The 25038-nt window shown below is 49.3% G+C and overlaps 1 protein-coding gene across 3 annotated transcripts in view; it reads right to left on the bottom strand.

The window, feature by feature from the left end:
• Positions 1-25038, bottom strand: part of CCDC180 (coiled-coil domain containing 180) — a 187027-nt gene that overhangs the window by 99493 nt on the left and 62496 nt on the right. For all 3 annotated transcript variants that reach the window (XM_063936280.1, XM_063936281.1, XM_063936279.1), the window contains exons 9-12: positions 24685-24848; positions 23178-23297; positions 3193-3272; positions 1982-2070 (exon numbers count right to left, since the gene is read on the bottom strand). In XM_063936280.1, coding sequence (XP_063792350.1) covers positions 1982-2070; positions 3193-3272; positions 23178-23297; positions 24685-24848 — 453 coding nt within the window. The remainder of the gene's footprint in view (positions 1-1981; positions 2071-3192; positions 3273-23177; positions 23298-24684; positions 24849-25038) is intronic.

Raw genomic sequence — 25038 nt, 5'->3', positions numbered from 1 at the left:
GGACAGGACCCCACTAGCCCTTTGGAGAGACAGAGGGAGAGTTTGCCAGCACACACCAAAACGCTATAATTATACAGGGACAACCTTTATATAAGTGTTTTTCCCTTATAGCATCTTAATATATATAATCATATCGCCAAATAAGTGCCCCCCCTCTCTGTTTTAACCCTGTTTCTGTAGTGCAGTGCAGGGGAGAGCCTGGGAGCCTTCCCACCAGCATTTCTGTGAGGGAAAACGGCGCTGTGTGCTGAGGAGAATAGGCCCCGCCCCCTTTTCGGCGGGCTTCTTCTCCCGTTTTTCTGAGACCTGGCAGGGGTTAAATACATCCCTATAGCCCCAGGGGCTATATGTGATGTATCTTTTAGCCAGTATAGGTATTTCATTGCTGCCCAGGGCGCCCCCCACAGCGCCCTGCACCCTCAGTGACCGCTGGTGTGAAGTGTGTGACAACAATGGCGCACAGCTGCAGTGCTGTGCGCTACCTCATGAAGACTGAAAAGTCTTCTGCCGCCGGTTTCTGGACCTCTTCACTTTTCGGCATCTGCAAGGGGGTCGGCGGCGCGGCTCCGGGACCGGACTCCATGGCTGGGCCTGTGTTCGATCCCTCTGGAGCTAATGGTGTCCAGTAGCCTAAGAAGCCAATCCATCCTGCACGCAGGTGAGTTCACTTCTTCTCCCCTAAGTCCCTCGTTGCAGTGAGCCTGTTGCCAGCAGGACTCACTGTAAAATAAAAAACCTAAAAACTTTTTCTAAGCAGCTCTTTAGGAGAGCCACCTAGATTGCACCCTGCTCGGACGGGCACAAAAACCTAACTGAGGCTTGGAGGAGGGTCATAGGGGGAGGAGCCAGTGCACACCACCTGATCCTAAAGCTTTATTTTTGTGCCCTGTCTCCTGCGGAGCCGCTAATCCCCCATGGTCCTGACGGAGTCCCCAGCATCCACTAGGACGTCAGAGAAAAAGATTTACCGGTAGGTTTAAAATCTTATTTTTGTCCCCCTGCATTAGACATAACCATCCTAGGCTAAAGAGAAAATAGGCCCCAATCCCAAGGGCTCACTTTTTTCCCCTAAAACTCGCCCTCTTTCATGGCCCGCATAGCAGGACCACTGTGAGGTCTCCGAGGTGTGCAACCCATGACCTCCTGGTATATGTTTAATTTACCGGCCGTCGGAATGCCGACGGTCAGGATACAGACACTGGAATCCCGACACCTGGCAATGCCGGCAGCCGGAATCCTGGCGCTACAGGACTAATTCCCATAGAGTGGGAACAGAACCTGTGGCAAGCGCAGCAAGCCCACAAGGGAACTCTTTGCGCTCGCCCCGCTGCCGGCATATTGTCGGCCAGGATGACGCTGTCGGTATGTTGTCGGCCGGCATCTCGGCAGCCGGTAAATCATACTGAATCATATCCCTGATCCACCTCCCAAGATGTAGCTGTGCATGTGCAATATATCAGACAGGAATTTGACTTCCAGCTTTAAAAGGTTCCGGATGATAGACCGACAGTCAATATGTCGACAGCATATGGTCAACATGCATTAGGTCGACAGATGAAAGGCCGACAGTACAAGTCGGCAGGTACAAAAGGTGAACAGGACACACGTATGGTCGACACAAGGTTTTTTTTAATCAACTTTGACATCATTTGCCATCCATGTGGGCTACTATTGGGAATAGTATCCTGTGCCACGCGCAGCCAGGCCCCTTGCCCATAGCGTGGCAAGTGAAGCGAGCCCGCGAGGGTACGTTTTTTTACTAATTTGGCTTAGATATGGTTAAATACGCAAAAAAACACAAATAAAACTTGTGTCGACCATTTCCACGTCGACCTTTTATACTACCTTTTCCATGTCAATCTTTTCACCCTGTTGACCTAATGTCGACCATATGGGGTCTACCTATTTATTGTCGATCCTTTACTCCACACCCTCTAAATTTGGAACGTATAGAATAGCATCACTGCTACTGAGTACTTACCTTACTCCTCTTTGCCTCCGTTATACACCTCTGGATGGCGTCCTGCTGCAAGCTATGGAGCTTGTCTAAGAACTGCGCGCTTACCGCGTCTACATCAGGAAATACAGATACACAGCGGTTATCCATGTGAGTAACCCCAGCGAATCACAGTAAGCCTCTATCTCCGCACACTACAGTCTTTCAGATCTAAAATAATATTATTTAACTAAGTGACTGCGTGTTAGGAAAAGAAAAACATGTTGTAATTACAATTTACATATTAATGAATCAGAAGATGTTCATTTCCAGCAAACGATGTAGTCTGAATGCACAGCCACCCAAAAATCTTGGTGTGTACCCATGACACCTATTCCAAACTTTGGGCCCGATTCAGACCATGGGGTAAATTTACTAAGATGGGAGTTGTATTTAAGATGGGATGTTGCCCATAGCAACCAATCAGATCCTATTTCTCATTTATCTAGCACCTTCTAGAAGATAATACATGGAATCTGATTGGTTGCTATGGGCAACATCCCATCTTACATACAACTCCCATTTTAGGAATTTTACCCCCTGATCGCTGCTGTGCGTTTTTGCAGCAGTCTGTGATCAGATAGTCGACGCCCAGGGAGAGTGAAAACCCGCCCCGTGCAAGTGTGCCAATGCATGTGTACGGCGTGCGAAAATTCCGCCGGACAGCCGCAAATCCGTTCGCATGTCACTCACCATCTAATGATTTTCCCATACTTGGCAGTGTGTGCGCAGCCCAGGACTTACTCCTACAGTGCGATGAGAACAGGCTGATCGGAGCCGGAGCTGACGTCACACATCCGCCCTGAAAACGCTTGGGTACGCCTGCGTTTTTCCTGACACTCCCAGAAAATGGGCAGTCACCACCCCCAAACGTCCTCTTCCTGTCAATCACCTTGCGAACGCCTGTGAGATAGAAATGTTCGCACCATCCTGTCTCTGTTTGGCAACGCGCCTGCACATTTCGATGCATACGCATGCGCAGTCATTTGATAATCGCTTGCTGCGATCAGGTTTGAATCGGGCCCTCTGTTCTCCATTCTGTGAAAAGCCACCTGCAGCAATGGGTCACACATGTAACTAAACCTGCGATGTACATAAGCTTGGAGTGACCAACCCCTGCAGGACCCCGTGGTGTTTGCAAGCCCAGCACTACATGAGAGCCAGGGAAAGGACACAGGAATAATGAGGCTGCTTACCAATCTGCTTGTTTAGGGCCTGGAGAGACCTGTGCCATTCAGTCACGGCTGCTTTGGTGCAGGTCGGGGGCACAAAATCGCTGTACAAAAGAAAACAGTTCAGGTACATGTCAGAATTTATATTTAGGGCAGGATTCATATTTGGAAGTAAAGCAAAAAAAGCAAGTAACTTTGTGTCTAACCCTATTGCAATGTCAGGGGAGCAAATACATTTATATGTTTTCTGTGCAGGGTAAAACAGGATTTTAACTTAAATGACAGGGGTAATCTGCACACTGCGGTAATAAATTGATGCTGTTTGGGATGTGCTGCTAGTTAAAGGGTGTCCTTACCCTCTTTTTAATAATCTAAACAAATGGCTGCTAAGCCTAACAGCGCTCGATCCCTACAGCAGTGTCTGCTTCGGAATATATTGTGCAAAACGACTGGTGACTGATAGAGTACACTGAGTTGTGATGAATAAAATAGTGAATATTTATTAAATTAGAATAAACCTGGGTAGGTTATACTGCTACTGTGAGCAAAGGAAAAGAAAACTTGGGTAATACAAAAATAAAATGTATAATGTATAATAAACAAAAGAAAAGAAGGATAATGCAGGTATGATTGTGAGTCACATATAATGCACGTGAGCACTTGTGAATGGATTCTTCACAGGTGCTCTATCAGTATACCACTGTGGCTTGTGATGAGTCCCTTGCGGTATTTTTTATGGCCCTCATTCCGAGTTGTTCGCTCGCAAGCGGATTTTAGCAGATTTGCTCATGCTAAGCCGCCGCCTACTGGGAGTGAATCTTAGCATCTTAAAATTGCGAACGATGTATTCGCAATATTGCGATTACACACCTCGTAGCAGTTTCTGAGTAGCTTCAGACTTACTCGGCATCTGCGATCATTTCACTGCTTGTCGTTCCTGGTTTGACGTCACAAACACACCCAGCGTTCGCCCAGACACTCCCCCGTTTCTCCGGCCACTCCTGCGTTTTTTCCGGAAACGGTAGCGTTTTTTCCCACACGCCCATAAAACGGCCTGTTTCCGCCCAGTAACACCCATTTCCTGTCAATCACATTACGATCGCCAGAACGATGAAAAAGCCGTGAGTAAAATTCCTAACTGCATAGCAAATTTACTTGGCGCAGTCGCAGTGCGGACATTGCGCATGCGCATTAAGCGGAAAATCGCTGCGATGCGAAGATTTTTACCAAGCGAACAACTCGGAATGACCTCCTATGATTTGCAGAATGAATGGAAAAAAGTCTGAACAATTGATGCTGACTCTTATTGTGAGGCGTGAATTGATGGATTAATTAAATTAAAATGTCCTAGTCCTAAACGGACTGTTATTTGCCCTTGTGAGTCTCTTCTTAAATAGAGGACGGCGTCCCGTACCTCTATCGTGATCCAGTAATGCCGTCCTGCCTTATTCAGACCATACAGGCCAGATTGACAATTCCAAAATCCAATTAAACTCTTGGAACAAAGGAAGAATAGCAGTGAAACCCGCCCTTCTGCTATTTAACTCCAGACATAGCCTGACCACTGCAAAGACTCCCAGAGGAAGACCTAATTTGGTTGAAACGCATTGGAGAATAAGGACACCTAATCCACATCAGCAGACAGCGGGAAAGTGCAAGGAGAGATCGAGAGCCACGGCGCTCACACGTCACCGGTAAGCCGCACAGACGGACGGGCAGCTAGAGGATCCCGCAGGTGGCATGACCACTTTCCAAGTGAGAAACTTAAATTCTATCTCCTGGAGAGGTTCAAACCAATCCGATTGAAGGAACTGCAACACCACGTTAATATTCCATGGTGCCACAGGAGGCACAAATGGAGGTTGGATGTGCAGAACCCCTTTCACGAAGGTCTGAACTTCTGGAAAGGAGGCCAATTGTTTTTGAAAGAAAACGGACAAGGCCGAAATCTGGACCTTGATTGAACCCAATAGTAGGCCCGCATCCACACCCGCCTGAAGAAAATGGAGAAATGTCCTAACTGAAACTCTTCCGATGGAGCCTTCTTGGATTCACACCAAGACACATATTTTCTCCAAATACGGTGGTAATGTTTAGACGTTACCCCTTTCCTGGCCTGAATCAGAGTGGGAATGACTTCTTTGGGAATACCCTTCTGGGCTAGGATCCGGCACTCAACAGCCATGCCGTCAAACGTAGCCGCGGTAGGTCTTGATACATGCACAGGCCCTGCTGCAGCAGGTCCTCGCGAAGAGGAAGAGGCCGTGGATATTCTATGAGTAACTCATGAAGATCTGGATAGCAAGACCTCCTTGGCCAGTCCGGGACAACGAGGATCGCTCGAACCCTTGTTCTTCTTATGATCTTGAGAACTTTTGGTATTAGTGGAAGTGGAGGGAAGACATACACCGACCGAAACACCCACTGGGTCACTAGTGCATCCACTGCTATTGCTTGAGGGTCTCTCGACCTGGAACAATATCTCTGAAGCTTCTTGTTGAGACGAGATGCCATCATGTCTACTTGAGGAACTCCCCAAAGACCTGTCACCTCTGCGAAGACTTCTTGGTGGAGGCCCCATTCTCCTGGATGGAGATCGTGTCTGCTGAGGAAGTCTGCTTCCCAGTTGTCCACTCCTGGAATGAAAATTGCAGACAGAGCTCTTGCATGTCTTTCTGCCCAGAGGAGGATCTTTGTCACCTCTGCCATCGCCGCTCTGCTTTTCGTTCCGCCCTGACGGTTTATGTACGCGACTGCTGTTACATTGTCCGACTGGATCTGTACGGGTTGATCTTGAAGAAGATGTACCGCTTGTAGAAGGCCATTGTAAATGGCGCTCAACTCCAGAACGTTTATGTGAAGACAAGTTTCTTGACTTGACGATCTTCCTTGGAAGCTTTCCCCCTGTGTGACTGCTCCCCAGCCTCGGAGACTTGCATCCGTGGTTACTAGGACCCAGTCCTGAATCCCGAACCTGTGTCCCCCTAGTAGGGGAGATCTGTGTAGCCACCACAGGAGCGAAATTCTGTCTTTGGATGACAGGATTATCCTCTGGTGCATGTGAAGGTGAGATCCGGACCACTTGTCCAACAGGTCCCACTGGAATACTCTGGCATGGAATCGGCCAAACTGTATGGCCTCGTAGGCCGCTACTATCTTTCCCAACAACCGAATGCATTGATGAATCGACACTCTGGTTGGTTTCAGAATTTGTTTGACCATTCTCTGGATCTCCAGAGCCTTTTCTACTGGAAGAAATACCCTCTGTACTTCTGTGTCCAGTATCATCCCCAGAAAAGACAATCTTGTCGTCGGTTCCAACTGTGATTTTGAAAAATTTATGATCCAACCGTGTTGTTGAAGTACTGTCAGGGAGAGTGCAATGTTCTGCACCAACCTTTCCCTGGACCTCGCTTCTATCAGGAGATCGTCCAGGTAAGGAAATATATTGACTCCTTTCTGTCGAAGGAGGACCATCATCTCCGCCATCACCTTGGTGAACACCCTCGGTGCCGTGGAGAGTCCAAACGGCAACATCTGAAATTGGTAATGACAATCCTGTATCGCGAATCTCAGATAAGCTTGATGTGGAGGATAAATGGGAACGTGTAAATAGGCATCTTTTATGTCCACTGACACCATGAAGTCCCCTTCCTACAGACTGGAAATCACTGCCCTCAGAGTTTCCATCTTGATCTTGAACCTTTGCAGGTAGAGATTCAGAGTTTTCAGGTTTAGAATCGGTCTGACCGAGCCGTCTGGCTTCGGAACTACAAATAGGCTTGAATAAAACCCTTCTCCTTGTTGCGACAAGGGAACCAGGACAATCACTTGATCCTGACACAATTTTTGTATTGCTGCCTCTATCACTTCCCTGTCTGGGATAGAAGCTGGTATGGCCGATTTGAAAAAACGGCGTGGGGGAATGTCTTGAAACTCCAGTTTGTACCCGTGGGACACTATTTGTGAGACCCACGGGTCCAGGCCAGATTGAACCCAGAACTGACTGAAGAGTTTCAGATGTGCCCCCACCTGAGTGGACTCCCGCAAAGGAGCCCCAGCGTCATGCTGAAGATTTGGCAGAAGTAGAAGTTGATTTCTGCTCCTGTGATCCTGTAGACGCTGCAGACTTTTCTCCTTTTCTCCTTCCTTTACCCTTTTTGTATTTATTGGGCCGAAAGGACTGCAGCTGAGGGTGACGTGACTTTTTCGCTGGCGCAGGAGCATTAGGCAAGAATGTCGACTTACCAGCGGTAGCCGCAGAAACTAAAGCATCCAGCCCATCTCCAAACAAGGCCTCACCTTTATACGGTAGATCCTCCATATTCCTTTTGGAATCTGCGTCAGCATTCCATTGGCGGATCCACAACGCCCTCCGTGCTGAGATTGCCATGGTAGCGGCTCTTGATCCCAAGAGACCAATATCTTTCATGGCTTCTAGCATGTATGCGGCAGCGTCTTTGATATGACCTAACGTTAGGAGAATCTCGTCTCTATCTATTGTGTCAATGTCTGATGACAAGTTTTCTGACCACTTTTCAATAGCACTACTCACCCACACACAGGCAATAGTAGGCCTGAGTAGTGTACCATTGGCCACATAAATAGATTTCAACGTATTCTCCAACTTGCGGTCTGCCGGCTCCTTTAGGGAAGCCGTCCCAGGTGCAGGGAGAATCACCTGTTTTGTTAATCGTGACAGGGCACTGTCTAAAACGGGGGATGACTCCCATCTTTTCCTGTCCTCTGCCGGGAAAGGATAAGCTACCTGAATTCTTTTGGGAATCTGAAACTTCTTTTCAGGGTTTACCCAGAATCCCTCAAAGAGTGTGTTCAGCTCATGAGATGGAGGAAAAGTTATGTTAATTTTCTTTTCTTTATACTTCTCCTGAGGTAAAGGAGGGGGCTCCATAACTTCTAATACCTCCTTTATAGCAACAATCATGTACTGAATGTTTTTCGCTAACTTTGGATCTATTCCCCCGGAATCACTAGTGTCAACACAGGAATCAGAGTCTGTGTCGGTATCAGTCTGTACAACCTGTGTGAATGACCTTTTATGTGACCCAGAGGGGCCCCCTGTAGATGAAAAGGCAGAACTATTAAAAATCACATCTTCGACAGATTTTCTCCAGGTTTCTGCATGAGACTCAGACTTATCCAATCTCTTACTGATATGATTCACACTATCACGTAATTCTTTCACCCATTCAGGCTCGTGGTGTGCCGGCAGCGCCACCACAGTACAACTCTGTGTCCCTAAAATGGCTCCCTCAGGGGAAGAGCTCCCTGCCTCAGACATGTCACACACGTGCACAATCACACCACAGACACCCCGGGGCTTAATGGTAACAGACCTACAGTAAAGTCTGTCAGTAGGACACAGAAAGGAATTGCCAGTTCACAACTCAGCGGCAAAAGAAAAAATCCCTGTGTCGCGTACTTTGTACACAGAGACAAAATCCCTGTGTTGCGTACTTTGTACACAGAGATCTTCAAGCGCTTTATATTACCAATGATAGGTTTTAGCACCGAATATTACACCTCCCCCCCCTTTTTTTGCACCCTGTTACTTGAATCAGAGGTGGAGAGGAGGATCAGCGTTTCTTGCCCAGCAGCTGCTGGGAGAAAATGGCGCTTAGCAGTGGGCTGGCTGCCTGAGGAAGAAGCCCCGCCCCCTGTAATGGCGCGTTTTTCCTCAGCTTTAGAATAGATATTTATACTGGCGGGGGTGTAGGACAGTGTAAATACAAAGTATGCTACCTTTTGCCAGTGAGAATAGGTTTCATGCTGCCCCCCCCCCCCCCCTGCTGTGCACTGTGTTATGGATAGCATGTTCGCGCAGTGTTCTCGCTTGCTGCGCGGTACCTTGAGCCATCATGATGACCGGAGATCCCTTTTGCAGATCTCCGGTAATAATACTCACGCGTCTTCTGACTTCTGCCTCTGTTAGGAGAGTGACGGTGTGCTGTGGGAGTGAGCACATAGCCGCAGCTAGTGTTCAGTACCCTTCAGGAGCTAATGGTGTCCTGTCAGCAAGAAGCAGAGCCATGAAACTCTTTAGGAAGTTGGTTCCTACTTATTCCCCCTAAGTCCCACGAAGCAGGGAGACTGTTGCCAGCAGGTCTCCCTGAAAATAAAAAACCTGACATAAAGTCTTTCAGTGAAACTCAGTAGAGCTTCACTGGAGTGCGACCAGTCTGCCTGGGCACATTTTCTAAACTGAGGTCTGGAGGAGGGGCATAGAGGGAGGAGCCAATTCACACTCTACAAAAGTCCCCATGGCTCCTGCGGAACCGTCTATACCCCATGGTACTGAAGTGGACCCCAGCATCCTCTAGGACGTATGAGAAATACTGGTTGCTTTTGCATGTAGCCCACACATGCTAGACAGCTTTATTTTTACACTGCAATTTAGATTTCAGTTTGAACACACCCCACCCAAGTTTAACTCTCTCTGCACATGTTACATCTGCCCCAATCTGCACATTGTTTGCTGCACAAGAATAGATTCTATCAGAACCGGCTAAGCTAAAGGGTATTAAAGGTGTCAAAGGTGGCCCTCGTCACGCCCATGTTAATGAAGGAAAATGGTCTTAGAAAGTGATTACATTTCCCTATTTATACAGCTTTGCAACTATAAGGTGCCTTCATTATATATTGCAGCCAAGTAAAATAGCTGTGTACAGGTGATGTTAGTGGGTGTATGTAAAACACCCAGAGACGGATACAACAGCACAGCCACTGCATACAACGCTGTGCTAATGCCGCAAGAAGCCCCTTGTGTAAATAGACGTCCCTGTCCTCCAAAGGGGTGGTATTCATGTGACCGCCGGTCAGCTGACCGACAGTCACATGACCTCCTCCACCAGCCCGACGGGTCACTGTCCCGATGGTCGGTATGCCGACCAACAGGGACTATTTCCACTCGTGGGTGTCCACGACACCCATAGAGTGGGATTAGAACCCGTGCGACCGCAGGTCACCACCGATCCCGCAAGGGGCTTGCTGCACTCGCCCCTCCCCGCCGGGATCCCGGCGTCGGTATGCTGCCGGGATCCCGGCATCGGTAAGCTGACCGGCGGTCAGGAGACCGCCGGTCAGCCGTACTACACCCCTCCAAAGACGCTGCATCGGATCAGTCTACTTGAACATCGGTCATGTGAGTAACCCTCAGGTACTCAGAATGGCCGGTGTTTTCACACTGACAGACAGTGGAGCTGCATCCAAAGACACAGACACAGCAACTGTCCTCGGCACTCCCAGAAATTGGCCGAAATGCCCCCGTTTTCTGGAATGCTGTTTGTCACTGCCTCTTCCCCATCCCCAAGTGACACAGCATGTCAACAATGATGCGGCTTAGGGTGGAGCGGGACTACTGTCGCAAACAGAGATCTACACAAACCGTCAAATTTGCATACTCTCAGAATCTGGCCCACAGTTCGATTTGCAGACACTATTAACCAATGGCATCAGCAGCAATTGCAGATGGTACATGTCTATACAGAGAAAAATAATGCAGGTGACCACTAGGAGGCAGCAGTCTACAGGACTGTTCTGCAATACAAGACACAAAGGTGGTCATTCCGAGTTGATCGCTCGCTAGCAGATTTTAGCAGCCGTGCAAACGCTATGCCGCCGCCCACTGGGAGTGTATTTTAGCTTAGCAGAAGTGCGAACGAAAGGATCGCAGAGCGGGTACAAAATTTTTTTGTGCAGTTTCAGAGTAGCTCCAGACCTACTCAGCGCTTGTGATCACTTCAGACTGTTCAGTTCCGGATTTGACGTCACAAACACGCCCTGCGTTTGCCCAGCCACGCCTGCGTTTTCACACACACTCCCTGAAAAGGGTCAGTTGACACCCTCTTCCTGTCAATCACTCTACGGTCAGCAGTGTGACTGAAAAGCTTCTCTAGACCCTGTGTGAAACTACATCGTTCGTTGTAATAGTAAGCCGCGCGTGCGCATTGCGCTGCATGCGCAGAAGTGCCGTTTTTTTGCCTCATCGCTGCACAGCGAACGAATGCAGCTAGCGATCAACTCGGAATGACCCACAAAGAACCCCAACCTTCCATACTGTACAGTATGTCCCATTTTACAGACCTTGAAAGGGACAGAGTCTCATCTAAAATTGGGTAAAAAGGGGGGATTTTCGGCAAATCCATATGGGGCTGATTTTATTCTGATTTTGCACTTCCAAGTCGCGATCCAACCACAATTTTTGCGATCGCCCCGTACAGGGCCCGTAATGACCCGCAGTAATTACGAACGCCTCTGCCTGATTGACAGGCAGAGGCGGTCGTGGGGCGCCAATGCTCCATTTCCAAAACGGAGCACTGTGAGGCGGCAGCAGGGAAAATAAGAATTTACTTACCGATAATTCTATTTCTCATAGTCCGTAGTGGATGCTGGGGACTCCGTAAGGACCATGGGGAATAGCGGCTCCGCAGGAGACTGGGCACATCTAAAGAAAGCTTTAGGACTATCTGGTGTGCACTGGCTCCTCCCCCCATGACCCTCCTCCAAGCCTCAGTTAGGATACTGTGCCCGGACGAGCGTACACAATAAGGAAGGATTTTGAATCCCGGGTAAGACTCATACCAGCCACACCAATCACACCGTACAACCTGTGATCTGAACCCAGTTAACAGCATGATAACAGAGGAGCCTCTGAAAGATGGCTCACAACAATAATAACCCGATTTTTGTAACAATAACTATGTACAAGTATTGCAGACAATCCGCACTTGGGATGGGCGCCCAGCATCCACTACGGACTACGAGAAATAGAATTATCGGTAAGTAAATTCTTATTTTCTCTAACGTCCTAAGTGGATGCTGGGGACTCCGTAAGGACCATGGGGATTATACCAAAGCTCCCAAACGGGCGGGAGAGTGCGGATGACTCTGCAGCACCAAATGAGAGAACTCCAGGTCCTCCTCAGCCAGGATATCAATTTTGTAGAATTTTACAAACGTATTTGCTCCTGACCAAGTAGCTGCTCGGCAAAGTTGTAAAGCCGAGACCCCTCGGGCAGCCGCCCAAGATGAGCCCACCTTCCTTGTGGAGTGGGCATTTACAGATTTTTGGCTGTGGCAGGCCTGCCACAGAATGTGCAAGCTGAATTGTACTACAAATCCAACGAGCAATAGTCTGCTTAGAAGCAGGAGCACCCAGCTTGTTGGGTGCACACAGGATAAACAGCGAGTCAGATTTCCTGACTCCAGCCGTCCTGGAAACATATATTTTCAGGGCACTGACAACGTCTAGCAACTTGGAGGCCTCCAAGTCCCTAGTAGCCGCAGGCACCACCAATAGGTTGGTTCAGGTGAGACGCTGAAACCACCTTGGGGAGAAACTGAGGACGAGTCCTCAATTCCGCCCTGTCCGAATGGAAAATCAGATAAGGGCTTTTTCAGGATAAAGCCGCCAATTCTGACACGCTCCTGGCCCAGGCCAGGGCCAACAGCATGACCACTTTCCATGTGAGATATTTTAACTCCACAGATTTAAGTGGTTCAAACCAATGTGACTTTTGGAACCCAAAACTACATTGAGATCCCAAAGTGCCACTGGAGGCACAAAAGGAGGCTGTATATGCAGTACCCCTTTTACAAACGTCTGAACTTCAGGGACTGAAGCTAGTTCTTTTTGGAAGAAAATTGACAGGGCCGAAATTTGAACCTTAATGGACCCCAATTTCAGGCCCATAGACACTCCTGTTTGCAGGAAATGTAGGAATCGACCCAGTTGAATTTCCTCCGTCGGGCCTTACTGGCCTCGCACCACGCAACATATTTTCGCCAATTGCGGTGATAATGTTTTTGCGGTTACATCCTTCCTGGCTTTGATCAGGATAGGGATGACTTCATCCGGAATGCCTTTTTTCCTTCAGGATCCGGCGCGGTAAGTCTTGGAACAGACAGGGTCCTTGCTGGAGCAGGTCCTTTCTTAGAGGTAGAGGCCACGGATCCTCCGTGAGCATCTCTTGAAGTTCCGGTTACCAAGTCCTTCTTGGCCAATCCGGAACCACGAATATAGTGCTTACTCCTCTCCATCTTATCAATCTCAGTACCTTGGGTATGAGAGGCAGAGGAGGGAACACATACACTGACTGGTACACCCACGGTGTTACCAGAGCGTCTACAGCTTATTGCCTGAGGGTCCCTGGACCTGGCGCAATACCTGTCGAGTTTTTAATCATGTGGAAGACTTCTGGGTGAAGTCCCCACTCTCCCGGGTGGAGGTCGTACTGAGGAAGTCTGCTTCCCAGTTGTCCACTCCCGGAATGAATACTGCTGACAGTGCTATCACATGATTTTCCGCCCAGCGAAGAATCCTTGCAGCTTCTGCCATTGCCCTCCTGCTTCTTGTGCCACCCTGTCTGTTTACGTGGGTGACTGCCGTGATGTTGTCCGACTGGATCAACACCGGCTGACCTTGAAGCAGAGGTCTTGCTAAGCTTAGAGCATTGTAAATGTCCCTTAGCTTCAGGATATTTATGTGAAGTGATGTCTCCAGGCTTGACCATAAGCCCTGGATATTCCTTCCCTGTGTGACTGCTCCCCAGCCTCGCAGGCTGGCATCCGTGGTCACCAGGACCCAGTCCTGAATGCCTAATCTGCGGCCCTCTAGAAGATGAGCACTCTGCAACCACCACAGGAGGGACACCCTTGTCCTTGGTGACAGGGTTATCCGCTGATGCATCTGAAGATGCTATCCGGACCATTTGTCCAGCAGGTCCCACTGGAAAGTTCTTGCGTGGAATCTGCCGAATGGGATTGCTTCGTAGGAAGCCACCATTTTACCCAGAACCCTTGTGCATTGATGCACTGAGACTTGGCTCGGTTTTAGGAGGTTCCTGACTAGCTCGGATAACTCCCTGGCTTTCTCCTCCGGGAGAAACACCTTTTTCTGGACTGTGTCCAGGATCATCCCTAGGAACAGAAGACACGTCATCGGAACCAGGTGCGATTTTGGAATATTGAGAATCCAATCGTGCTGCCGCAACACTACCTGAGATAGTGCTACACCGACCTCCAACTGTTCCCTGGATCTTACCCTTATCAGGGAATTGTCCAAGGAAGGGATAACTAAAATTCACTTCCTTCGAAGGAATATCATCATTTCGGTCATTACCTTGGTAAAGACCCGGGGTGCCGTGTACCATCCATACGGCAGCGTCTGAACTGATAGTGACAGTTCTGTACCATAAACCTGAGGTACCCTTGGTGAGAAGGGTAAATTTTGACATGAAGGTAAGCATCCTTGATGTCCCGAGACATCATGTAGTCCCCTTCTTCCAGGTTCGCAATCACTGCTCTGAGTGACTCAATCTTGAATTTGAACCTCTGTACGTAAGTGTTCAAAGATTTTAGATTTAGAATCGGTCTCACCGAGCCGTCCGGCTTCGGTACCACAACAGTGTGGAATAATACCCCATTCCCTGTTGCAGGAGGGGTATCTTGATTATCACCTGCTGGGAATACAGCTTGTGAATGGCTTCCAAAACTGTCTCCCTGTCAGAAGGATTCATTGGTAAAGCCGACTTTAGGAAACGGCGAGGGGGAGACGTCTCGAATTCTAATTTGTACCCCTGAGATATCACCTGAAGGATCCAGGGGTCTACTTGCGAGTGAGCCCACTGCGCGCTGAAATTCATTGAGACGGGCCCCCACCGTGCCTGATTCTGCTTGTAAAGCCCCAGCGTATACTGAGGGCTTGGCAGAGGCGGGAGAGGGTTTCTGTTCCTGGGAACTGGCTGATTTCTGCAGCCTTTTTCCTCTCCCTCTGTCACGGGGCAGAAATGAGGAACCTTTTGCCCGCTTGTCCACGAAAAGACTGCGCCTGATAATACGGCGTCTTCTCATGTTGAGAGGCGACCTGGGGTACAAACGTGGAATTCCCAGCTGTTGCCGTGGCCACCAGGTCTGGAAGACCGACCCCAAATAACTCCTCCCTTAATAAAGCAATACTTCCAAATGCCGTTTGGAATACGCATCACCTGACCACTGACGTGTCCATAACCCTCTACTGGTAGAAATGGACAACGCGCTTAGACTTGATGCCAGTCGGCAAATATTCCGCTGTGCATCACGCATATATAAAAATGCATCTTTTAAATGCTCTATAGGCAAAAATATACTGTCCCTATCTAGGGTATCAATATTTTCAGTCAGGGAATCCGACCACGCCAACCCAGCACTGCACATCCAGGCTGAGGCGATTGCTGGTCGCAGTATAACACCAGTATGTGTGTAAATACCTTTTAGGATACCCTCCTGCTTTCTATCAGCAGGATCCTTAAGGGCGGCCATCTCAGGCGAAGGTAGAGCCCTTACAAGCGTGTGAGCGCTTTATCCCCCCTAGGGGGTGTTTCCCAACGCACCCTAACCTCTGGCGGGAAAGGATATAATGCCAATAACATTTTAGAAATTATCCGTTGTTATCGGGGGAAACCCACGCATCATCACACACCTCATTTAATTTCTCAGATTCAGGAAAACTACAGGTAGTTTTTCCTCACCGAACATAATACCCCTTTTTTTGGTGGTACTCGTATTATCAGAAATGTGTAAAACATTTTTCATTGCCTCAATCATGTAACGTGTGGCCCTACTGGAAGTCACATTCGTCTCTTCACCGTCGACACTGGAGTCAGTATCCGTGTCGGCGTCTATATCTGCCATCTGAGGTAACGGGCGCTTTAGAGCCCCTGACGGCCTATGAGACGTCTGGACAGGCACAAGCTGAGTAGCCGGCTGTCTCATGTCAACCACTGTCTTTTATACAGAGCTGACACTGTCACGTAATTCCTTCCAACAGTTCATCCACTCAGGTGTCGACCCCCTAGGGGGTGACATCACTATTACAGGCAATCTGCTCCGTCTCCACATCATTTTTCTCCTCATACATGTCGACACAAAAGTACCGACATACAGCACACACACAGGGAATGCTCTGATAGAGGACAGGACCCCACTAGCCCTTTGGGGAGACAGAGGGAGAGTTTGCCAGCACACACCAGAGCGCTATATATATACAGGGATAACCTTATATAAGTGTTTTTCCCCTTATAGCTGCTGTATAGTTAATACTGCGCCTAATTAGTGCCCCCCTCTCTTTTTTTTAACCCTTTCTGTAGTGTAGTGACTGCAGGGGAGAGACAGGGAGCTTCCCTCCAACGGAGCTGTGAGGGAAAATGGCGCCAGTGTGCTGAGGAGATAGGCTCCGCCCCTTTTTCGCGGACTTTTCTCCTGCTTTTTTATGGATTCTGGCAGGGGTTAAATGCATCCATATAGCCCAGGAGCTATATGTGATGCATTTTTTTTGCCATCCAAGGTGTTTTTATTGCGTCTCAGGGCGCCCCCCCCCCAGCGCCCTGCACCCTCAGTGACCGAAGTGTGAAGTGTGCTGAGAGCAATGGCGCACAGCTGCAGTGCTGTGCGCTACCTTGTTGAAGACAGGACGTCTTCTGCCGCCGATTTTCCGGACCTCTTCTGCCTTCTGGCTCTGTAAGGGGGCCGGCGGCGCGGCTCTGGGACCCATCCAAGCTGGGCCTGTGATCGTCCCTCTGGAGCTAATGTCCAGTAGCCTAAGAAGCCCAATCCACTCTGCACGCAGGTGAGTTCGCTTCTTCTCCCCTTAGTCCCTCGATGCAGTGAGCCTGTTGCCAGCAGGTCTCACTGAAAATAAAAAACCTAATCTAAAACTTTCACTAAGAAGCTCAGGAGAGCCCCTAGTGTGCACCCTTCTCGTTTGGGCACAGAGATCTAACTGAGGCTTGGAGGAGGGTCATGGGGGGAGGAGCCAGTGCACACCAGATAGTCCTAAAGCTTTCTTTAGATGTGCCCAGTCTCCTGCGGAGCCGCTATTCCCCATGGTCCTTACGGAGTCCCCAGCATCCACTTAGGACGTTAGAGAAACGGGGGCGTGTTGGCGTGAATGGGCAGAGGCATTCGCGGTGTGGCAACGCTGCGTTTTCAAGGTGGAGACAGAGCATTGCGGGGGCAGTGGCAGGGAAATGGGGGGTGTCATCACGAACAGGGGGTGTATTGGCGGTGTTAACGGGGCCGCTTCGATCTTAAAATGACGGCGGGGCCTCCTGCTGTCGCAGACAGGCTGCGCCGGCAGGAGGCTTCCATAGTTTCAGTGATCACTGTGAAATTGCGATCGCGCCGCAATTTCAGCGTGATCACAGTGGGTGGGCGGCGGACGGCATGCCGGGCGGCCTTGCCTTGCTATGGGCCGCCCCCAGCGTGCGAGTGAAAGGATTGCAAATTCTGCTAAAAAAATAAGATTTTACTTACCGATAAATCTATTTCTCGTAGTCCGTAGTGGATGCTGGGGACTCCGTCAGGACCATGGGGATATAGCGGCTCCGCAGGAGACAGGGCACAATAATAAAAGCTTTAGGATCAGGTGGTGTGCACTGGCTCCTCCCCCTATGACCCTCCTCCAAGCCTCAGTTAGGATACTGTGCCCGGACGAGCGTGCATAATAAGGAAGGATATTGAATCCCGGGTAAGACTCATACCAGCCACACCAATCACACCGTACAACCTGTGATCTGAACCCAGTTAACAGTATGATAACAACGAAGGAGCCTCTGAAAAGATGGCTCACAACAAGAATAACCCGATTTTTGTAACAATAACTATGTACAAGTATTGCAGACAATCCGCACTTGGGATGGGCGCCCAGCATCCACTACGGACTACGAGAAATAGATTTATCGGTAAGTAAAATCTTATTTTCTCTGACGTCCTAGTGGATGCTGGGGACTCCGTCAGGACCATGGGGATTATACCAAAGCTCCCAAACGGGCGGGAGAGTGCGGATGACCCTGCAGCACCGAATGAGAGAACTCCATGTCCTCCTCAGCCAGGGTATCAAATTTGTAGAATTTAGCAAACGTGTTTTCCCCTGACCAAGTAACTGCTCGGCAAAGTTGTAAAGCCGAGACCCCTCGGGCAGTCGCCCAAGATGAGCCCCCTTCCTTTTGGAATGGGCTTTTACCGATTTTGGCTGTGGCAGGCCTGCCACAGAATGTGTAAACTGAATTGTATTACAAATCCAGCGAGCAATCGTCTGCTTAGAAGCAGGAGCACCCATCTTGTTGGGTGCATACAGGCTAAACAGCGAGTCAGATTTTCTGACTCCAGCCTTCCTGGAAACATATTTTTCAGGGCCCTGACAACGTCAAGTAACTTGGAGTCCTCCAAGTCCCTAGTACCCGCAGGTACCACAATAGGTTGGTTCATGTGAAAAACAGAAAACACCTTAAGGAGAAATTGAGGACGAGTCCTCAATTCTGCCCTGTCAGAATGAAAAATTAAGTAAGGGCTTTATATATGATAAAGCCGCCAATTCTGACACACGCCTGGCTGAAGCCAGGGCTAATAGCATCGTCACCTTCCATGTGAGATATTTTAAGTCCACAGTGGTGAGTGGTTCAAACCAATGTGACTTTAGGAAACTCAAAACAACATTGAGATCCCAAGGTGCCACTGGGGCACAAAAGGAGGCTGTATATGCAGTACCCCTTTTACAAACATCTGAACGTCAGGCACTAAAGCCAGTTCTTTCTGGAAGAAATTCGACAGGGCCGAAATTTGAACCTTAATGGACCCTAATTTTAGGCCCATAGACAGTCCTGTTTTCAGGAAATGTAGGAAACGACCCAGTTGGAATTCCTCTGTAGGGGCCTTCTTGGCCTCACACCACGCAACATATCTTCGCCAAATGCGGTGAAAATGTTTTGCGGTTACATCCTTCCTGTCTTCGACCAGGGTAGGGATGACTTCATCTGGAATGCCCTTTCAGGATCCGGCGTTCAACCGCCATGCCGTCAAACGCGGCCGCGGTAAGTCTTGGAACAGACAAGGCCCCTGCTGGAGCAGGTCCTTTCTTAAAGGTAGAGGCCACGGGTCTTCCGTGAACATCTCTTGAAGTTTCGGGTACCAAGTCCTTCTTGGCCAATCCGGAACCACGAGTATCATTCTTACTCATCTCCCTCTTATGATTCTCAGTACTTTTTGTATGAGAGGCATAGGAGGGAACACATACTCTGACTGGTACATCCACAGTGTTACCAGAGCGTCCACCGCTATTGCCTGAGGGTCCCTTGACCTGGCGCAATATCTAGTTTTTTGTTCAGGCGGGACGCCATCATGTCCACCTTTGGTTTTTCACAACGGTTTACAATCATGTGGAAGACTTCCCGATGAAGTCCCCACTCTCCCGGGTGGAGGTCATGCCTGCTGAGGAAGTCTGCTTCCCAGTTTTCCACTCCCGGAATGAACACTGCTGAGAGTGTTATCACATGATTTTTCGCCCAGCGAAGAATCCTTGCAGTTTCTGCCATTTCCCTCCTGCTTCTTGTGCCGCCCTGTCTGTTTACGTGGGCGACTGCCGTGATGTTGTCCCACTGGATCAATACCGGCTGACCTTGAAGCAGAGGTCTTGCTAAGCTTAGAGCATTGTAAATTGCCCTTAGCTCCAGTATATTTATGTGGAGAGAAGTCTCCAGACTCGATCACACTCTCTGGAAATTTTTTCCTTGTGTGACTGCTCCCCAGCCACTCAGGCTGGCATCCGTGGTCACCAGGACCCAGTCCTGAATGCCGAATCTGCGGCCCTTTCATAGATGAGCACTCTGCAGCCACCGCAGAAGAAACACCCTTGTCCTTGGAGACAGGGTTATCCGCTGATGCATCTGAAGATGCGATCCGGACCATTTTTCCAGCAGATCCCACGTAAAGGTTCTTGCGTGAAATCTACCGAATGGGATCGCTTTGTAAGAAACCACCATTTTTCACAGGATCCTTGTGCAATGATGCACTGATACTTTTCCTGGTTTTAGGAGGTTCCTGACTAGCTCGGATAACTCCCTGGCTTTCTTCTCCGGGAGAAAACATCCTTTTCTGGACTGTGTCCAGAATCATCCCTAGGAACAGTAGACGTGTCGTCGGAAAAAACTGCGATTTTGGAATATTTAGAATCCACTCGTGCTGTCGTAGAACTACTTAAGATAGTGCTACTCCGACCTCCAACTGTTCTCTGGACCTTGCCCTTATCAGGAAAGCGTCCATATTTCTTTTAAGAAGAATCATCATTTCGGCCATTACCTTGGTAAAGACCCGGGGTGCCGTGGACAATCCAAACGGCAGCGTCTGAACTGATAGTGACAGTTCTGTACCACGAACCTGAGGTACCCTTGGTGAGAAGGGCAAATTTGGACATGTAGGTAAGCGTCCCTGATATCCAGTGACACCATATCGTCCCCTTCTTCCTGGTTCGCTATCACTGCTCTGAGTGACTCCATCTTGATTTGAACGCTTGTATGTAAGTGTTCAAATATTTCAGATCTCACCTAGCCGTCTGGCTTCAGTACCACAATATAGTGTGGAATAATACCCCTTCCCTTGTTGTAGAAGGAGTACTTTGATTATCACCTGCTGGGAATACAGCCTGTGAATTGTTCCCAATACTGCCTCCCTGTCGGAGGGAGACGTTGGTAAAGCAGACTTCAGGAACTTGTGAGGGGGAGACGTCTCGAATTTCCAATGTACACCTGGGATACTACGTGTAGGATCCAGGAGTCCACTTGTGAGTGAGCCCACTGCGTGCTGAAACTCTTGAGATGACCCCCTACCGCACCTGAGTCCGCTTGTACGGCCCCAGCGTCATGCTGCGGACTTGGCAGAAGCTGTGGAGGGCTTCTGTTCCTGGGAATGGGCTGCCTGCTGCAGTCTTCTTCCCTTTCCTCTACCCCTGGGCAGATATGACTGGCCCTTTTGCCCGCCTGCCCTTATGGGGACGAAAGGACTGAGACTGAAAAGACTGTGTCCTTTTCTGCTGAGATGTGACTTGGGGTAACAAAAGGTGGATTTTTCAGCTGTTGCCATGGCCACCAGGTCCGATGGACCGCCCCTTTATACGGCAATACTTCCATGTGCCGTCTGGAATCTGCATCACCTGACCACTGTCGTCTGGCAGATATGGACATCACATTTACTCTTGATGCCAGAATGCAAATATCCCTCTGCGCATCTCGCATATATAGAAATGCATCCTTAAAATGCTCTATAGTCAATAAAATCTTGTCCCTGTCAAGGGTATCAATATTTTCAGTCAGGAAATCCGACCAAGCCCCCTCAGCGCTGCACATCCAGGCTGAGGCGATTGCTGGTCGTAGTATAACACCAGTATATGTGTATATACTTTTAGGATATTTTTTCAGCTTCCTATCAGCTGGCTCCTTGAGGGCTGCCGTATCTGGAGACGGTAACGCCACTTGTTTTTATAAGCGTGTGAGCGCCTTATTCACCCTAAGGTGTGTTTCCCAACTCGCCCTAACTTCTGGCGGGAAAGGGTATACCGCCAATAATTTTCTATCGGAGGAAACCCACGTATCATCACACACTTCATTTAATTTATCTGATTCAGGAAAAACTATAAGTAGTTTATTCACACCCTACATAATACCCTTATTTGTGGTACTTGTAGTATCAGAAATATGTAACACCTCCTTCATTGCCCTTAACATGAAACGTGTGGCCCTAAAGGAAAATACGTTTGTTTCTTCACCGTCGACACTGGAGTCAGTGTCCGTGTCTGTGTCTGTGTCGACCGACTGAGGTAAATGGGCGTTTTTACAAGCCCCTGACGGTGTCTGAGATGCCTGGACAGGTACTAATTTGTTTGCCGGCCGTCTCATGTCGTCAACCGACCTTACAGCGTGTTGACATTATCACGTAATTCCTAAATAAGCCATCCATTCCAGTGTCGACTCCCTAGAGAGTGACATCACCAATACAGGCAATTTGCTCCGCCTCCTCACCAACATCGTCCTCCTACATGTCGACACACACGTACCGACACACAGCACACACACAGGGAATGCTCTGACAGAGGACAGGACCCCACTAGCCCTTTGGGGAGACAGAGGGAGAGTTTGCCAGCACACACCAAAAACGCTATAATTATACAGGGACAACCCCTTATACAAGTGTTTTCCCTTATAGCATTTTTATATATGTAATCATATCGCCAAATAAGTGCCCCCCCTCTCTGTTTTAACCCTGTTTCTGTAGTGCAGTGCAGGGGAGAGCCTGGGAGCCTTCCTCACAGCAGAGCTGAGCAGGAAAATGGCGCCGTGTGCTGAGGAGAATAGGCCCCGCCCCCTTTTCGGCGGGCTCTTCTCCCGGAGTTTGTGAGATCTGGCAGGGGTTAAATACATCCATATAGCCTCAAGGGCTATATGTGATGTATTTTAGCCATAAAAAGGTATTATACATTGCTGCCCAGGGCGCCCCCCCCAGCGCCCTGCACCCTCAGTGACAGTTGGTGACTGTTGGTGAAGTGTGCTGACAACAATGGCGCACAGCTGCAGTGCTGTGCGCTACCTTATGAAGACTGAAAGTCTTCTGCCGCCTGTTTCTGGACCTCTTCAACTTCGGCATCTGCAAGGGGGGTCGGCGGCACGGCTCCGGGACGAACCCCAGGGTGAGACCTGTGTTCCGACTCCCTCTGGAGCTAATGGTGTCCAGTAGCCTAAGAAGCAAATCCATCCTGCACGCAGGTGAGTTTTCTTCTCTCCCCTAAGTCCCTCGTAGCAGTGAGCCTGTTGCCAGCAGGACTCACTGAAAATAAAAAACCTAACTTAAACTTTTATTCTAAGCAGCTCAGGAGAGCCACCTAGATTGCACCCTTCTCGTCGGGCACAAAAATCTAACTGAGGCTTGGAGGAGGGTCATAGGGGGAGGAGCCAGTGCACACCACCTGATCCTAAAGCTTTTATTATTGTGCCCTGTCTCCTGCGGAGCCGCTATATCCCCATGGTCCTGACGGAGTCCCCAGCATCCACTAGGACGTCAGAGAAACAGAATTTGCAATCCTTACTGAATAAGTTCCAATATGCGCATTGTAAAACTGCACTCCTTTGTTGCACATTTATATATGCTCCTATTAATGGCGCCATGACGGGTCTCTGTGCGTCCTGTACCTGACGGAGCGCAGACGCTGAAGCCTCTCGTCCCCGATAGGACAGCACACAGCCATCTGCAGATCAGACGCTCCTCCCACTTCTGCCGGCATCTGGTCCCTCTCGTTCTCTGCAAACTCTCTGTGAGGAAACAATAAACAGACTCACAGGAACATACAGCAACATCAGTGCAGAGAGAGGCGATATCGCTGTCCTAACCCTGACACGTATAGATCTCCTTAGCAGGGATCCAACACTATGGGGTATACTCACAAAGCTGCCACGTTTGCAAGCCGCAGGTTCTTGGCAGCAATGTGAAGCCGCACTGATATTAGGTGCAAAGGCTGGCGTGTTTTGTAGTTAATATTAGTGGCACTTTACATTTAGGGGTATATTCAATAAGGGTCGGGTCCATTCCGACATGCAGTTGTCGGAATGGACCCGACAACCCCTATTCAAAGAGCGGACAAATCTGACTGAGAGCTGTCAGCGGCGCCGGGAAGGGAGAGCTGTCAGCGGCTGCCGAGAAGGGGGGGGGGGGGGGGGGGGAGAGAGCTGTCAGCGGCTGCCGTGTCTGCGGCGGTGGGGGCAGCAGCGGGAAAGCAGTGGAGGAGGGGAGACGGAGAGGAGGAGACAGGGCGAGCAGCGGCTGCATCAGCGGAGGCTCACGGCGCATCCACCCGGCTCCAGCAAGCGGGACCTCGCTAGCTGAAGCCGGGTGGACGCTGCCGCTGGGTTCCTGCTCTCCCCACTGCAGCGTTGCTCCCCCCGTCTCCAGATCCCTCATCTCAATCCCACTTTTTTTAAAGTCGAATTGAGACTGTCGGAAACGGGGACAAAACCTGTCGGTTTTTATGTGAAGGGGTACGACAGGTCCTTTATCAGGCAGGTTTCTTACACCCAGCATGGGCTAGTGCCTATATCAGTAATGACAGCTGCAGCTGCATGATAATAAAACAGCGGGTGGTGTGCACGAGAAGAGGCGCAGAGTACACTAACACACTGCCAGACTCAACTGCGCCATTTTCCCTGTGATCGGTCTACTGCGCGTGTGCATTTCTCAGGAAAACTGGCATCCGCGCCATTTTGCTGGTGATCTCTGCGGACAGACAGGTAAGTATCGTCTATGGGTGTGCGATGAGAGCCCATTTGAACCCAGGGGCCTATGTTCACTGCAAACCCTGCACCAAATACAGATCCGCCCGTGGCCCTGCAACTATAGGCATGCATGTAGTGGAATTAGCATATCTATCATTCACAACTAGCGGCCACTTTGCATGTAGCTCAGGATCAGAGCCATTGGGGTAAATTTACTAAGGTGGGAGTTTTTTTAGAACTGGTGATGTTACCCATAACAACCAATCAGATTATTTTCTGTGGACTCTAGGAAGCCCTGATTCTGTGGCCTTGTGCTTTATATGGTCACAGAACTCTTCATTCATTCTAATGCCCCCATCATTCACAGCAGAGACGTCATTACCCCATTTATAAGCCCAGTCCTCTACACAGGAAATATCCCCGGATATACCTGAATTCCTGCAGGATGATTTCTTTTTGATAGCATTTCCAAGCCTTTACCAGATCCTGCCACCGGAGGCGCTGTGACCCCTCCCTCTTTAGTTCAGCCTCCATCAGATTAAGGGACAGCTTGGCGATAGAGCGGTGATTGGCTAGTATGGCCTGATTTATCATCTAAGAGTATATAAACACACAGATCAGAGGTACAATATGCAATATATTCAGCCGATGTTTTCTGACATCATTCCGCTATTTTTGAGCCCTTTTGTGCCTATATTTTTGTATTTGCATAAAGTATCCATGAAGATGGTGGCAACTGGAGGGGGGTCAAAGATTAGAGCTTTCTGATTCGAGGAACCATATT

This window comes from Pseudophryne corroboree, chromosome 8, assembly GCF_028390025.1.
Source record: "Pseudophryne corroboree isolate aPseCor3 chromosome 8, aPseCor3.hap2, whole genome shotgun sequence".
Lineage (NCBI taxonomy): Eukaryota > Metazoa > Chordata > Amphibia > Anura > Myobatrachidae > Pseudophryne > Pseudophryne corroboree.
This window is presented reverse-complemented; position numbering and strand designations above follow the sequence as displayed.